A 13,544-nucleotide genomic window follows, 5' to 3' on the forward strand; every position below is an offset into this window, starting at 1 on the left:
GGGGGCCGCTCCAGCCCCGCCCCGCAGCCAATCACAACGCTCGACACATCGGTCGGTGGGGCGGGCGCGCCTCCGATTGGTAAAGGCGCGCTCGCACCAGGGCAGCGCCAGCCAATAGGAAAGCGGCGCGGCTGGTGTGACGGCCGGCGGCGGGCGCTGATTGGCGGAGGCGCGCGTCGGCACAGGCGGAGCGGGAAGGAGTCGGCGGCCCCGAACCCCCTCGTGTGAGCGTGAGGGGAGCGGAGCCGCCATGGAGGCACGAGAGGGTTGGCGTGGGAAGGGAGCGTGAAGACCTTCCAGTTCCAACCCCTTGCCATGGCAGGGTCACCTTCCACTATCCCAGGTTACTGCAAGCCCCGTCCAGTCTGGCCTTGGACACTTCCAGGGGCGGAGAAGCCGCAGCTTCTCTGAGAGTTCCATCCCAGCCCCCATCTCCTCCTCACAGGGAAGAATTCCTTCCCCGTACCCCATCTAACTCCGTGCTCTGGCAGTGGGAAGGCATTCCCCCTTGTCCAAAGTCCCTCTCCAGCCCTCCTGAGCCGCTTTAGGCCCTGGAAGGGGCTCTGAGATCTCCCTGGAGCCTTCTCCAAGCTGGAAACCCCCAGCTCTGAGCCTGTCTCCATAGCAGAGGGGCTCCAGCCCTCAGAACACCTTCATGGCCTCCTCTGGACTTGCTTCCACAGTCCACACTCTTTCTGTGCTGGGAACCCAACACATACCCACCCACATATCCATCCTCATCCTTCAAAGTGCAAGATTCGGCTTCTGGGGTTCTCTTTTGTGTGTGGTTTTCTTTGAGAACAAGGGCTTTGATCATCATTGTGGGTCCCTTCCAACTGAGGATATTCTATGACTCTTTGTTTTGGACAGGCACTTGGCCTGCAGAAGTGACATTAACCACTTTCTTTGGCCCCATAACCCCATTAATTCGTTTATTCAGCAATCCCATAACCTGCAACCACTCAAAGGTGTTGCAGTCCCCAGGGGAGAGGCTGTGCAAGTCTTGCCTAGGAAGCAGCTGCCTACAGCAGAGGTGTTTACCTCCAGCATTCCCAGCTGATTTGCCATCCATCTTTAAATCCAGTTCCCATTAATGAGACCACTTACACAGCTAAGGAAAGGCACTGGTACCATCCTGAACAGGCAGCTGTTAACCAATTCCAGGCAGCTGGAATTTCCATGTACAGCCCAGTTTTTAACCAAGAAACTGCCAGAAATGACACACTTGAGACGAACATCACTGATTCTAATTCCAGCTTTTATTTTTTTGTTCAAGTCAACAACTTATTATTAAAATAAACTCAAATCCAGGGAGAGAGGACAGTAGCAGTTCCCACCTTGTGTAGAGACACAGCTCTATTTCCAAACCTTTCTGCTTTCAGGTTTCCTTGGAGATCCTGAGTTTTATGCAACACTTTCACACACTGTAATTTTTTTAAGTTTTTACAGTGCGATCTGGAATTGGCAGTTTGCCACAAAGCTGAAACCTGTGGGTGCAGAGATGAGCTCCACCAAGCACTGCTGACGTATATTTTGTACATGTTGATGTAGAAGGAGGAAGGAGCTGTTCCTGTCAGATTCCACGGGAAGGGCCCCTCATGTTTAACCACACCCAATCACAGCCCAGCACACAGGTATTCAGCTCCAAACGGAGGCAGGATTATTTAATTCCTAATTAATCAAGCTGCTTAGGCAGAGGGATATCCTCTGTTTTGCTGACTCATCTGCGGTCAAGGGACAGGGTCACTTCAGACCACAGCAATCCCCTGCTTAACCCTTTACACTTCCCATCCACTGCCACCTGAATAAGGTGACCAATGCACCTCAGACCTGGTCAAACTCTTTACACTGTGGTGCCACTGTGACAAAAAAAAAAACATGGACAGCCACTCAGGGGACCTGGGACCTCCACTGGGCATTTAACTCTGCTAACTTCCTAAGGACTAAACACAACAGCCTGGAAGAAACCACAGAGGCCTTCTAGGACAACGAGGAGCATGGCTCAGAGACCACCCAGCACCCTGCAGGGCAGGTCACTCAGTGACTGGGGAGGGGTCCCCATCCCCTGGCAGCACCGCAGGCTGGCACTGAGGGCACCACCACGTCAGTCTCTTGAAGCCACCCGTGGGTCCAAAGGTGCCCTTCATCAGGGGATGTCCCAGGGGACACTGCTCCTTCTGGTACACCTGGGGGTGCAGCCCTTGGCCACACAGTTTGTTGTGCAGCCACTCAGAGCTGAACTGAATGGCACAGTCCAGCAGATGCTCCAGATCTGAGAGAGCCAAGAGGGAGCCTGGTGTTAATGGGTGGATCCTGGCCAGGTACAAGATCTCATTCTTGATGATGTTCCCTAGAAGGGGTCAGAAACAAGGAGACAGCAAGGATATTTCTAATACAGGCTGCTGATTCCAGCCTGTGATTTCTGCCTCAAGGATCACAGCCAGCAACACCATTCCTTGTACCAGAGGTGGGATCCAAAGAGTAGACTTAGAGCTGGGATTTGACTGGAAGAGGTTCTCTTCCCTCTACTGTTACAGACCGTGAAGATGACCACATGCCCTCAGCTGGATCAATCAGAAGCTCTTAAACTAAAGAGGAAATTGCCCAGACATGCACTTCTGCATCTGTAGACATCCCACCCACCTTCCTCCGTTTCTGTTTCTGCCCCTATTCCCTGGAACTCACCCAGCCCTGAAAAATATCTTTGGTCTAGGAGGGTGTAGCAGATGGGATCGGGTGCAGAGAGGGCACGCAGTGCCCGGCCTCGGTGGAATTCCACAGACAGGATGTCAGAAGCAGGATCAGCCCTGGGAGAGGAGCACCAGAGCATCCGGCAGTTGTAGAAAACAAGGAAGCCTCCACTCTCAAAGTGCAGAACCAGCCTGGAAAAAGCAGGGAAGTTGGAGTTTCTCATCAGAAACATCTCTGAACTAGTTGTACTCTGCAGCTGGCCACTGTCTCAAGGCAAGGTGGCACCTTTAAGATCTGCAGCCATGAAGCTTGGTGGTAAACCCACACAGCTGGCAAGAGTTTGTCCATCTGCTGCCCTGTGACCCTGGTTGACAAAGCCTTCAGCAGGGCAGTCCACAAATCAGAGAAATTGATGTTAAAAGTAGCACAAAAACCTGCATCTAAAAATACTTGTCTAGAAATAAAGTCATCCTTCAAAATAATCATAGAATGGTTTGGGTTGGAAGAGAACCCAAAAATCATCTTGGGCCACCCTCTGCCATGGGCAGGGACACCTTCCCCCACCCCAAGCCCTGTCTAGCCTGGCTTTGGACACTTCCAGGGATGGGGCAGCCACAGCTTCTCTGGGAAGCTGTTCCCCCTTGCTCTGTACAATTCCAGTGGGATATGGGACACAAACCATAGCCATGTTTTCAATTCACTGCTGCCTTTTACAGCATCGCTCCAGCCTGTGGTTCCAGGTGTATGAGATGTTTATTATTGATCCAGGGCTTTTTTAAAAACACATAACTGGGAGAAACTGGCATTTTTAGGGCACAATTCAGCCTGGCATCCTAAAAATTCTCTCTTCAAGGTAAAAATCTTAGCAGAGCTGGTACTATAATCCCCAGACAACTTCATCCTACAATTCCACTGTGGATTCTCTGGTTGAACATACCCCACATTCACTCATGCCTTAAAAATTATCAGAGAAAATCAAGGCTAAGAGCATTCCCACACAGATTTGGTTTGGGAGAAAAGAGAAGAGGAAATACCTGGGCACAGGATCCTTCCAGTCCCCCCTTTTATTGGCTCTGCTTGCCCTCGAGAACTCGTTTGCCCGGACGCTGCCGAACATGCCAAAGTGGATGCGCAGCCAATTGCCCTGACCCTCTGCTGCCTCTGGGGCTTCAGATCTTGAGTGCTGGGCTTCCTGCAGCTTCTCATCCTGGGAATAGGGATGTGGAATACCATCCTGTCCTTGCTGTCCCTGGGCAGGACAGTGTGCCCCACAAGCAGCTTCTCTTTGCAGCACTGTCTCTTCTGCAGTTGGTCCAGTGGGACCTTCAGCTGCCACAAATGCCAGGTACAAGTTCTTCCCATGAACCTGAGAAAAGAGGTGGGATGTGCTGATGACCCATAAAGGATCATAACATTCTAGAAAGACCTGGGTTCAAATGGACCTTAAAGCTCATCTCATTCTAAGCCCCCAGCCATGGGCAGGGACAACCTCCACTAGACCAGGTTGCTCAGCCCTCATCCAACCTGATTTTTAACACTTCCAGGGGTAAAACATCTGGCTGTTTCCATACAAGTGACTTATTTTCTACAACCTCTATTAGAGGGCACATCAGCCCACCCTGAACATGGGATTCTTCAGCATCCAAACCATCCCCATCAGAGCTGGGGTCATCCTTGCAGATTCCTTTCTTTGCCTGCCTCAAGCACAAGGTGTTTAGATGCCATTCAGTTCTGAATCCTTCACAGGGATTCCCATCAGGCCCACCAGGACAGACACTCAGGGGTTTGAAATTTGTCATCATCACTTCTGATTTCTCTTCCCACTTTGTGCTGGGCACATTTTGTGTTTTAATTTTGCTCTGCACCTTTAATCAGAGGTGAGGCTGTGCCAGGGTTTGGCCAGTCAGGTCCAAATCATCATCTGGAGGTGTCAGGCCAGTGAAGCCCCAGCAGGACCGACCCAGTGTGACTTCTGACAAGTACCCACAGCACAGACATCTCAACTTAGCCAGGTGAAACCCTCAGGGAAACATTCACAGGTTCTGCACCTTCTGTCACCCAGGTGTGGGACAATGGTGATTTCTGCCCTCAGACTTGTCATGGATCTGTAAATTCAACTCACCTGGGAGTCCTGGAGCCTCAGGGCATTCAGGTCATTCACACTGAGCTTCCGGCTGCTTCCCCCCACCTTGGCCACCACTTGTCCCACAAAAGGGGAGGTCAGCAGCTGGAACTTCCTCACTGAGGGGCCCTCTGGCATCTCCAGCAGCTGTGGAGGGATTAGCAGGTCCTTGTCACACTCTGCCCTAGACTTGAAGAGAAGCTGCAACTCAGAAATACACAAAACATCCTCCTAATTTTCCTCCTTAAGTTCCTGTGGCAAAGTTCCTGAAGATAAATAGGACCAGGATGGTGGATGAGTTTCCATCCTAGTGGATATATATAATTTAATCCAACACAGCCCTGAATAACATACTCCAATGACAGTTTTCACACTAAGACTGGGAGTTTGGCCTGGGGAATCTCCCAAATTCCTCTTTTTTCCTGGGGCAGTGGGAGGTTTCCCTGCCCACATCACTGGGGTTGGAAGCAGATGATCTTTAAGTTCCCTCCAACCCATTCCATTCTATAATTTTATGATTAGTGACCCAGAACCAGCGCAGGCCAGTGACCCATCTTTTTCCCTATACACCACGGGAAGTGCTGCTCCCATGGAAAGATCAGCCCTGGAATTAAAACATCTCCACCCCTGGCTTTACCCACTGCTTGGCCCACTGACTGCAATGGCATGGAACCAGTTGGGGAGCATTCCTGTACTCTGCTAACAGCATCTGGGAGCGGAAGGCCCTGGATGAGGAGATGAGGCAGCACCATCCTACAGCTCCTTCCAGGAAATCACACCAATACATGAGGAGTTATTTCTGGCATGAAGCCCCAGTTACTTGCAGTTCTTCTGAGGACTTCTGCTGGCTGTGGGTGTACAAGGAAAGCTCAGCTTGGCTTTCATCCCACAGCACCAGTTCTCCCTGCAGACTAATCCCAGAGACCAGCAGAGATCAGAGCCTCAGCTTCAAGCACCTGGCACAGCTCTGAGACAGCTTGATGAGAAAATAAACACCAATCCTATGCCCCCCCCACCAGAAGAGCCATTCCCACCTCATGCCAGCCATTCCTGTGCTACAGCACAAACCAAGTCCCTTCTGGAAGGGCTCAAGAGAAAACATATTGGGGAACATGAATTTAATGTCTTAGATCCAGGTACAGATATTAAGTGGTCATCAAAACTAGATTTAGCAAAAAAAAAAAAAGACTGAGCTTTAGTCCTCTGTCTTCAAGGGCATGTAATGATTAGGCACAGGCCTGCTCCAGTTTTATTGAAAAAATCTGCATGTTACATTGATCAAGAGACACCTAAAGAGATGCTCTGCTGCCAAAGGCACCAGCAGCAGTTTGGATCCCTGGAAGCAGCTGGGCACAGGTCATCCAAGGAGTCTGCCCTGACTATCCAGGCACTGGCTTCACAGATTGAGTGCCAGCACAGCCCTGTGAGCCCAGAGCTCACATCCCAGGGAAGTTCATCACCTGCAGAGCTCTGACTGCTGCTAAGTCAGTTCTCCACAGCTCCTTGTGAGAGACTGGAAGTGCTGGGAGCTCTGTAAGGTATTAATGCTCACACTGCCCCAGCTGTAGCCTGACAGCAAAGGACCACTCCTTCTCAAGAGGAAAGACTGCCCTGTTCCCCACTGCATCAGAACCACCAGCATCTGCCATCCTTAGCCCATGTTCCTGATTGCCTTATCTCCATGTACCTCCTTATTTCACATTTTTACACTAGATCCACTTCAGTCTCATCCACAGCACTTCCCTCTCCAAGGAGGAAGAGGAGGAAAACCATCCCCAGCCCTCTGCAGGGCAAGACTCTCACCTCACCATGAGCATGGTACCTAAGCTAGTACCTCTTCAGGTCTGGGTCAGGGAGCCAGGACTCCAGGACAAACCCTCCCCCTTTATGGGCTCATTCCCAGTCCTTGTGCCCAGACAAAGGCCCAGCACCCACAGCAGGACAGAGCAAGGACAAGGCTCATGCAGCTCACTCCAGCTCTGCCTGCATCCCCACAGCACCATCCTGCACCCAGGGATTGCAGGAAGGCTCCCTGAGACCTTACACCCCTGGGCAAGGCTCCTGCAGGGACTTCAAGGCACAGCTCTGACCCTCCACATGCAGTCAGGGGTGTGCAGAGCTCTCCATCTTCTCACATTCAGCCAGGCATCAGTTTGCAGCCATCCTCGGAGGGAACTCAGAGAGCAGGAACGAGTTCCCACCCCATCCTCACCCACGTCACCCCAGGGCAGTGAAGGCACCCACTGCTTTTCCCCCAAGCCCCACATTCCTGCATCCAGCTCTCATGCCCACCTTGTGCGTGCATTTGGGGGACAGGGTGGGCAGCCTTCCCCCCTACTTCATTACTTCCCCTCTACTCCTCACGGCCCTTCCTCTGCCTCCCAACCACCTCCCACAGCACCTCCACCCACCCTCCACAGGACTGGGCACAGTCAAAACCTTTCCACCCACCTCTTGTTATAAGGGAGGAAGAACCTCCCTCCCCTCCCCAAAGAGCAGGGGAGCTCCCCAGTTGGCTGCTGAGGGAGGGATAGGCGGGTTCTAGGTGCTGATCTCGCTGATCTCACTCACCTCACCAGCTGTACCGGTCTGTAAACTGGTTGGACTGGGGAGGAAGCTGGGCAGTACCTGGCAGGGTGAGTGGGTGCTCAGAGCAGGGCTGTGCTCAGCCACCTCCCACTCTGCAGGGGCACAGCCTTTGCTGACTGCCTGATTTTGGCTCCAGGCTGTTGTTCCCGAGTTCAGCTGAAAGCATTCAGGCTGAACAAGGCCTACCAAGTAAAACTCAGGGAGAAGACCAAAAAGCTGAGTCATGGTGGTTTTTAAGTGTTCCCAAAGGCTTTTCCCCTCTCTGCTGTGTTCAAGGGCTTTTCCTCATTTATATTAAAATCATAGTCACAGACTGGTTTGAGTTGGAAAGGACCTTAGAGATCATCCAGTTCCACCTCTGCCACGGGCAGGGGCACCTTCTACTAGACCAGGTTGCTCCAAGCCCTGTCCAGTCTGGCTTTGAGTTGCTCCAAGCTGGGTCTGTCACCCCTGAGTTTTTCATCCTGTGTTTACCATCCCAAATCCTACATATCGGAGGGGGGTCTGTGGGGCTCAACATTGATTTTCCTGCAATGACTCATTGCTTGGGAATTCTCAGGTCTAGGCAATTAATTTACCAAAGATTTTTGTTCTCATTAATAACCTAATATTTACTATATAGGAATTTTATATAGGTCAAGGAGTAATGGGTGCAAGTTGAAGGAGGGGAAGTTTAGATTAGATATTAGGAAGAAATTATTAACTTTGAGGGTGGTCAGAAATTAACTTTGAGACACTGGAACAGGTTGCCAAAGGTGGTTGTGGCTGCCCCATCCCTGGAAGTGTCAAAGGCCAGGTTCAATAAGGCCTTGAACAGCCTGGTCTAGTGAAAGGTGTCCCTGCCCATGGTAGGGAGTAGGACTAGGTGAGCTTTAAGGTTCCTTCCAACACCTTCACATTCTGTGATTTGGGAAAACATTTCCACTGTGAGGGTGGTTAGACACTGAACAGAAACCCAGAGAGGTGGTGAGATTTCCATCTTGGGTTATGTTCAAAACTTGACTGAACAGGGCTCTGAGAAACCTAATCTCATCTTTTCTGACTTCAAATTCCCTAATTTTTTCATTGTGAGCTCTCTGGGACATTGTAATTTTTTTTTTTCCATTGTAATTTTTTCATTGTGAGCTCTCTGGGACAGGACCCACTTCACCATTTCTTCTCCAGGTATATTTAATGTTTTCAGTATTTCATAATTTACTCCCTGCCCTCTCCAAGAAGCCTATGAGGGTAGACAGAATCAAGCAGAAACCTTCTGGTTTTATTATCATTGTTTTATTTCCATTAGTTCTAAAGGTGTAGAAGTTACGTGGATTGGTAGCCATACTACTTCATAATAGATATTTTTTTACATCTTTAAATAATTACAGCTTGTTCAGTTGGTTGATTTCCCTCTCCCCCTTACAAATAAGTGTCTTGTTTCCATGAGACCTTCCCAGATGACCTGGGAAGCTTCAAACTTTATACATGGGGAGAAAAAAAAGAAGGCAAAACAAAACACCACCCCTGACATAGTCACAGCTTCAATGTTACGTTGAGAGTTGTTGATTTGTTTTAAAGCTCCCTTGCAATGTTCCTGAGCTCCTCCTGATTGTACCCTCTCCATCCAAGCCCATGAGATTGCAAGTGATCTGTGGATCTTGTCTTGGAAATTGTGATCAATTTACAAAGAATAACTGAAGTGAATCAAGATACTGCACTTCCACAAAGAGCAAAGACATTTAGAAGTGGTTAAATGACCTTTCTTGGCTCCCTGTCCTGGTTCTCATCTGCCCATATCATTTTGGTGGCCAATGGGCCAGTGCCAAGGTCTGATTTGACACCCCAAAACCTTGTGCTGTAAACCCTTCAGCATCAAAGTTTTCCTAATTAGGGATGATCTCAAGGGGAACAAATCCCACAAATGCAGTTTTAAATGTGCTGAGGTGTTTTGCAGGAGTGGGCCCTTCCCTCCTGCTCCACAGAGAAGGGATAGTTCTCAGTCCTGCATTTGTGTAGGACCTGGTATGGGTCTCATTAGGTTCACCAGCAATAAAAGCAATAATAAAACCAATAATTACTTTGCCTTAATGGGTCTCTAACAATTGTATCTAATTGATTACCGAAGCAGGCTCTAACTGCCTCCCCCATCACAGGCAGGGAAGCAGAGCTCAGGTGGAACCTGTAATCTTGTAATTGCTCCTTTTGCTAGAAGGAGTTGAGTGTCCTGACAGTGGCAGCACTTTAATCCTCTTGTCCTGTGAGTATCCCTTGGTGTGTCACCTCTGGAGCTTGTCATCCTGCATTGGCCACCCCTGCACGACGTGGTTCTGAGTGATTCGTGGGCTTGGAAACCATGTTCAGCCTCCCACAATGACTCCTTACATGGGAATCCCCAAATGTGAGTAATTAATTTGCCAGTAATTCTTGGAAAAACATTTCCAGCATGAGAGCAGTCAGTCAAACACTGGAACAGGAACCCAGAGAGGTGCTGGGATTTCCGTCCTTGGGAATATTCAAAAGTTGCCTGTACAAGGCCTTGAGAGACCTGATCTCATCCCTTCTGAGTTAAATTGTTCTGTAACTTGATCTTTAGAAGCCCTGAAGAAGGGGACTCATCAATTATGGTGTGTTTGTACCCCACCTGAAATGGTGATGCTCATCTGAGATCTCTCACCATCCTGATATCAGCACTGGCCTGAAAAAGACAAAATCTCCTGGGCCAACAGCAGCTCTACAACAGTTTTGGGTGATTGAAAAGAACCACAGAACCAAACTTCTGCTTCTGGTGCAGAAAGGGGGACAAGAGAGATAATTTCTACCCTGAAAGTGTTGTCCTCTATCCCTAAAACTGTCCTCACAGCCCGCAGAGCTTCGCCTTTTGAAATCAGATACCTTGTTCTGTTATCAGGGACTTGTAAATGCTCCTCACTCTGTTTCAAGAATTGCTTTTCAGGCTTTGAGGAAGGCTAAAATCCAGTTAATAAATCTCTACCAAGGGGACATAAGGCAGATATGTTCTGCAGGGATTTTTCCTCCTGGCATTATAAGCAGAGTTCTTTCTGGCATCTCTTGAGTGGGTTTTATGGGCAGGAGAAAAATGCCACCAGGGAATTTAGCTTTGAGGGAAGGAGGAGGAGCACAGCAATAGGGAAGGGAGAACCAGTGTGAGCCTCCAGATGGAAGGAGGTATGGGGGTGTGGTTGGTCTGGACTTTTAATCGTCATCAGGAGGCTCCACTCCCTCTTGGGGCTTTCCAGGGTAGTTCTGGATTTCTCAAAAGTTGGCATGAGCCACGTGGCATTTTGTGGCACAGGCTGCTGTGTTATGGCCAAGAATTCACAGCCAGATCCCAGGAGAGCTCGACTGCCATTTACAAAAGGGATTTACTTCAAGGAGGAGTTTTGCTAAAGATCTTCCTGCCAATGGAGAAACACCTTTGTGTTTTCACCTCATTTTTTTCAGGGCTATTTCTGGCTTCTTCTCTAAAGCCTAGCAGGTCTGAACAAAATCACAGAATTTAATTTCTTTATATTCATTTTTCATGAATGTCTTTCCCTCATCTGTAATTAGCACTAATGAGGCTAAACACTGCATTAGCTCCACAAAACAGTGGGAACTGGTGCAAACACCACCCAGCTGTTCCCATGGCACCATTGCCATGGTGCTTTTCTCTAGGGAGTGTGGAGGCTCTGTCACCCCTACAATACCCTGCAAATCTGAGCTATGGAGAGAATGGGGAATGTGGGAGACTCTCCAGTCATGACCAGTCCAGTTGAATCCTTCTCCTTAGAGAAGCTTTTACACCATAGGGAGGAAAAGGGTGAGTTCAAGCAAAGACAACACAATGCCATTCTTTTGCTTCAAACCTGTCCGTGGCTCTCCTCTTCACCAAGTCACATGCCTTAGTTTGTGTGCAAGAACACTCCTTGTGGGAGTGTTAAACAGTGGGAGGCGCATTTGGGAGGGTTGCACAATCCCCTTTAGAGATTTTTCATTTGGTAGTTCTGTACTTGAGTTCTGGACAGGGGAAGGAAAAGAGAGGAGCTGGGAAGGCAAGAAGGGTAACAGAGCTTGGGAGCAGACAGAAACCAGAGTGAAGAATCTTGCAGGATGAGGTCTCCCGAGAGCTCTCTGCGTGGACAGGCAAAGCTGTCCTTCCTCGGAAATGTTGATGCAAACATCATGGGAAGCATCTGGTGAAGCACTTGGGCTGCCCAGAGGAGCTGTGGTGTCTGCCGTGCTGGAGTTTGAGTTTGTTAAACCAGAGGCAGAGCAGTCAGGGCTGGATTAGGCAGGACTGATCCCTTTGGGAAAAGGGAATGAGTCCTGCTCTTAGCATCTCTTCCAACTCCATTTTCCAGGATTCCCTGGTAGCTGAGAGCCTTATGGGCAAGCAAACAGTCGAGTCTTGTTTAATGGAGTTGTGTTTCTCTTGCAGGCAAGCAAGTCTGTGCACATGCTTGATAAGGAAAAGAGCCCCTGCCACCTCCAGTAGGGGCTGAAGCCACTGCTTGTTGCAAAAAGTGAAATCCTAAAGGATTAGATGTGGGAAATGGTCACGAGCCAGCTGTTAGGGGGAAAGTGGGCCCTCACAGTACAGCCAAAAATAAGTGACAGTCAGATTTCATCAGTGGCATCCAAACCAACATAAAAATAGGCAAAATAATTAAATTATCTGTCTGAAAAGCAGTGGCCCAGCAGCGTCAGAAAAGCATCTTTCACTTGCTGTACTCTTGAATCATCTCTAAACCTGACTTGTCGTTGTCCATCAGGGAAGAGCCCAGCCATTTCCTCCAGGATTTGATGACCAGCATGGGTCTCATCTACCTTCTTCCAGAAGGTTCCTTCTTCCAAAATCCTCCTTTGACTTTGGACAGACCTACTCCAGGCTCAGCCAACAACCTTTTGGAAACACAGTCCCATGATTTTGTAGTGATAAATAGGAAAGGAGTTACTATTAAATACAAACATTCATGAGCTTTCCAGACCATCTAGAAAAATGAAGACAATGCTCTACATGTGTGAGCTGAGGAGGAAGGGGTATGTCTCTTTTTTTCTCTGCCCTACATCATATCAAATCCACTAAAGCCACTAAAGAATCTCTAGTGAAGTCTGTTCAGCAAACTGTCCTGGAACTGGCTCCATTTGGTGGAAGATCACTGAATTTAGGTAATGAGAAGACAATGGCAGAATGGGTGGTGACAGAAGAAATGTCTCTGTTCCACCACTGTCTGAGTCTTAAAATGCCATATATTTAATTGTTAAATAAAACTCAAGAACTGTGTCCGTCTCTGTGTTTCTGGCTGTTTCATAGTAAGTGGTGACAGTCAAATAGAGAGGCTCATTTACAGTGGGGAAAAAGGCTTCGAATCCATGAGTTACTCTGAGATTTGAGTCTTCTCTGTTCATTTCATAAGAGCTCCCCTATACCTCGGATAAGTTCTCTTTACCTCTTTGCTGGAACATCTCACAAGGGGAGAGAAGGCAGGAGAGCAGGGGAGGTGGAGACAACATTGACTTGATGATTACGTGGCATCTTCTTAATCTCTCAAGCAGATCAGCCTGGAGTTCATAGGGAAAGGGCCAGGTTATGCAGTTATGATGTCCCCGTGGTTCTCAGCCAGCACCAGGCTGTTCCAGGAGTCCTGTTTGGAGCTGGTTTGGGGAGACTGGCTCATGGCTGACTGGTAAGCCTGGGGGGAAAGCTTCAGAGCTGAGATCGCAGGGTGAATGGATGATCCATGCCCAGACATGGCAGAGACTGAGAATGCCTATGGAAAAAGGAGAATGCTGTGAAAAAATCTTCAAACCTTAGAGAACCATGTAAAATCCCTTTAGTGTGGGCTGGTGCTGTTGTAAAAATGTGTCTGGATTTGCTGCAGGGGTGGAGATTGCACCTTATGTGGGATACTTTGGGCAGGCTTTCTCCCTGTCTCTCTTTCTTTCTAATTCTAGAAACACAGAATGATTTAGGTTTGAAGAGACCTTAATGATCATCTCCTTCCCACCCCCTGCCATGGGCAGGGACACCGTGCACCTTCCCAGGTTGCTCCAACCCCGTCCAGCCTGACCTTGGACACTTACAGGGATGGGGCACCTGCAGCTTCTCTGGGCACCCTGTGCCAGGGCCTCACCATCCTCACAGGGAAGAATTGCTTCCCAA

General features: G+C 49.0%; 2 protein-coding genes across 4 annotated transcripts in view; both read right to left on the bottom strand.

Annotated features, from left to right (window-relative positions):
• Positions 1-1,241: 1,241 nt before the first annotated feature.
• NEIL2 (nei like DNA glycosylase 2) lies at positions 1,242-5,558 on the bottom strand. The gene is made up of 4 exons (XM_009098376.4): positions 4,814-5,558; positions 3,726-4,057; positions 2,686-2,882; positions 1,242-2,350 (listed from the first exon to the last, which is right to left on the bottom strand). Exons 1-4 carry the CDS (start codon positions 4,949-4,951, stop codon positions 2,034-2,036), a joined length of 984 nt encoding a protein of 327 aa, XP_009096624.1. The 5' UTR covers positions 4,952-5,558; the 3' UTR covers positions 1,242-2,033.
• A 3,094-nt stretch (positions 5,559-8,652) lies between these two features.
• GATA4 (GATA binding protein 4) overlaps positions 8,653-13,544 on the bottom strand; it is a 30,131-nt gene continuing 25,239 nt past the window's right edge. For all 3 annotated transcript variants that reach the window (XM_018922547.3, XM_030236211.2, XM_030236210.2), the window contains one exon: positions 8,653-13,152. In XM_018922547.3, coding sequence (XP_018778092.1) covers positions 12,970-13,152 — 183 coding nt within the window. In that variant the 3' untranslated portion in view covers positions 8,653-12,969. The remainder of the gene's footprint in view (positions 13,153-13,544) is intronic.

The sequence above is a fragment of the Serinus canaria genome, chromosome 3 (genome assembly GCF_022539315.1).
Source record: "Serinus canaria isolate serCan28SL12 chromosome 3, serCan2020, whole genome shotgun sequence".
Classification (NCBI taxonomy): Eukaryota; Metazoa; Chordata; class Aves; order Passeriformes; family Fringillidae; genus Serinus; species Serinus canaria.

Bases quoted from the DNA above. Each gene is read 5' to 3' on its own strand.
- NEIL2 (XM_009098376.4), bottom strand. From the start codon at position 4,951: ATGCCAGAGGGCCCCTCAGTGAGGAAGTTCCAGCTGCTGACCTCCCCT. The intron at 4,058-4,813 runs GTGAGTTGAATT...CTCTTTTCTCAG, and splicing joins TGAGGCTCCAGGACTCCCAG to GTTCATGGGAAGAACTTGTA. The intron at 2,883-3,725 runs GTATTTCCTCTT...TGCTTTTTCCAG, and splicing joins TGGAAGGATCCTGTGCCCAG to GCTGGTTCTGCACTTTGAGA.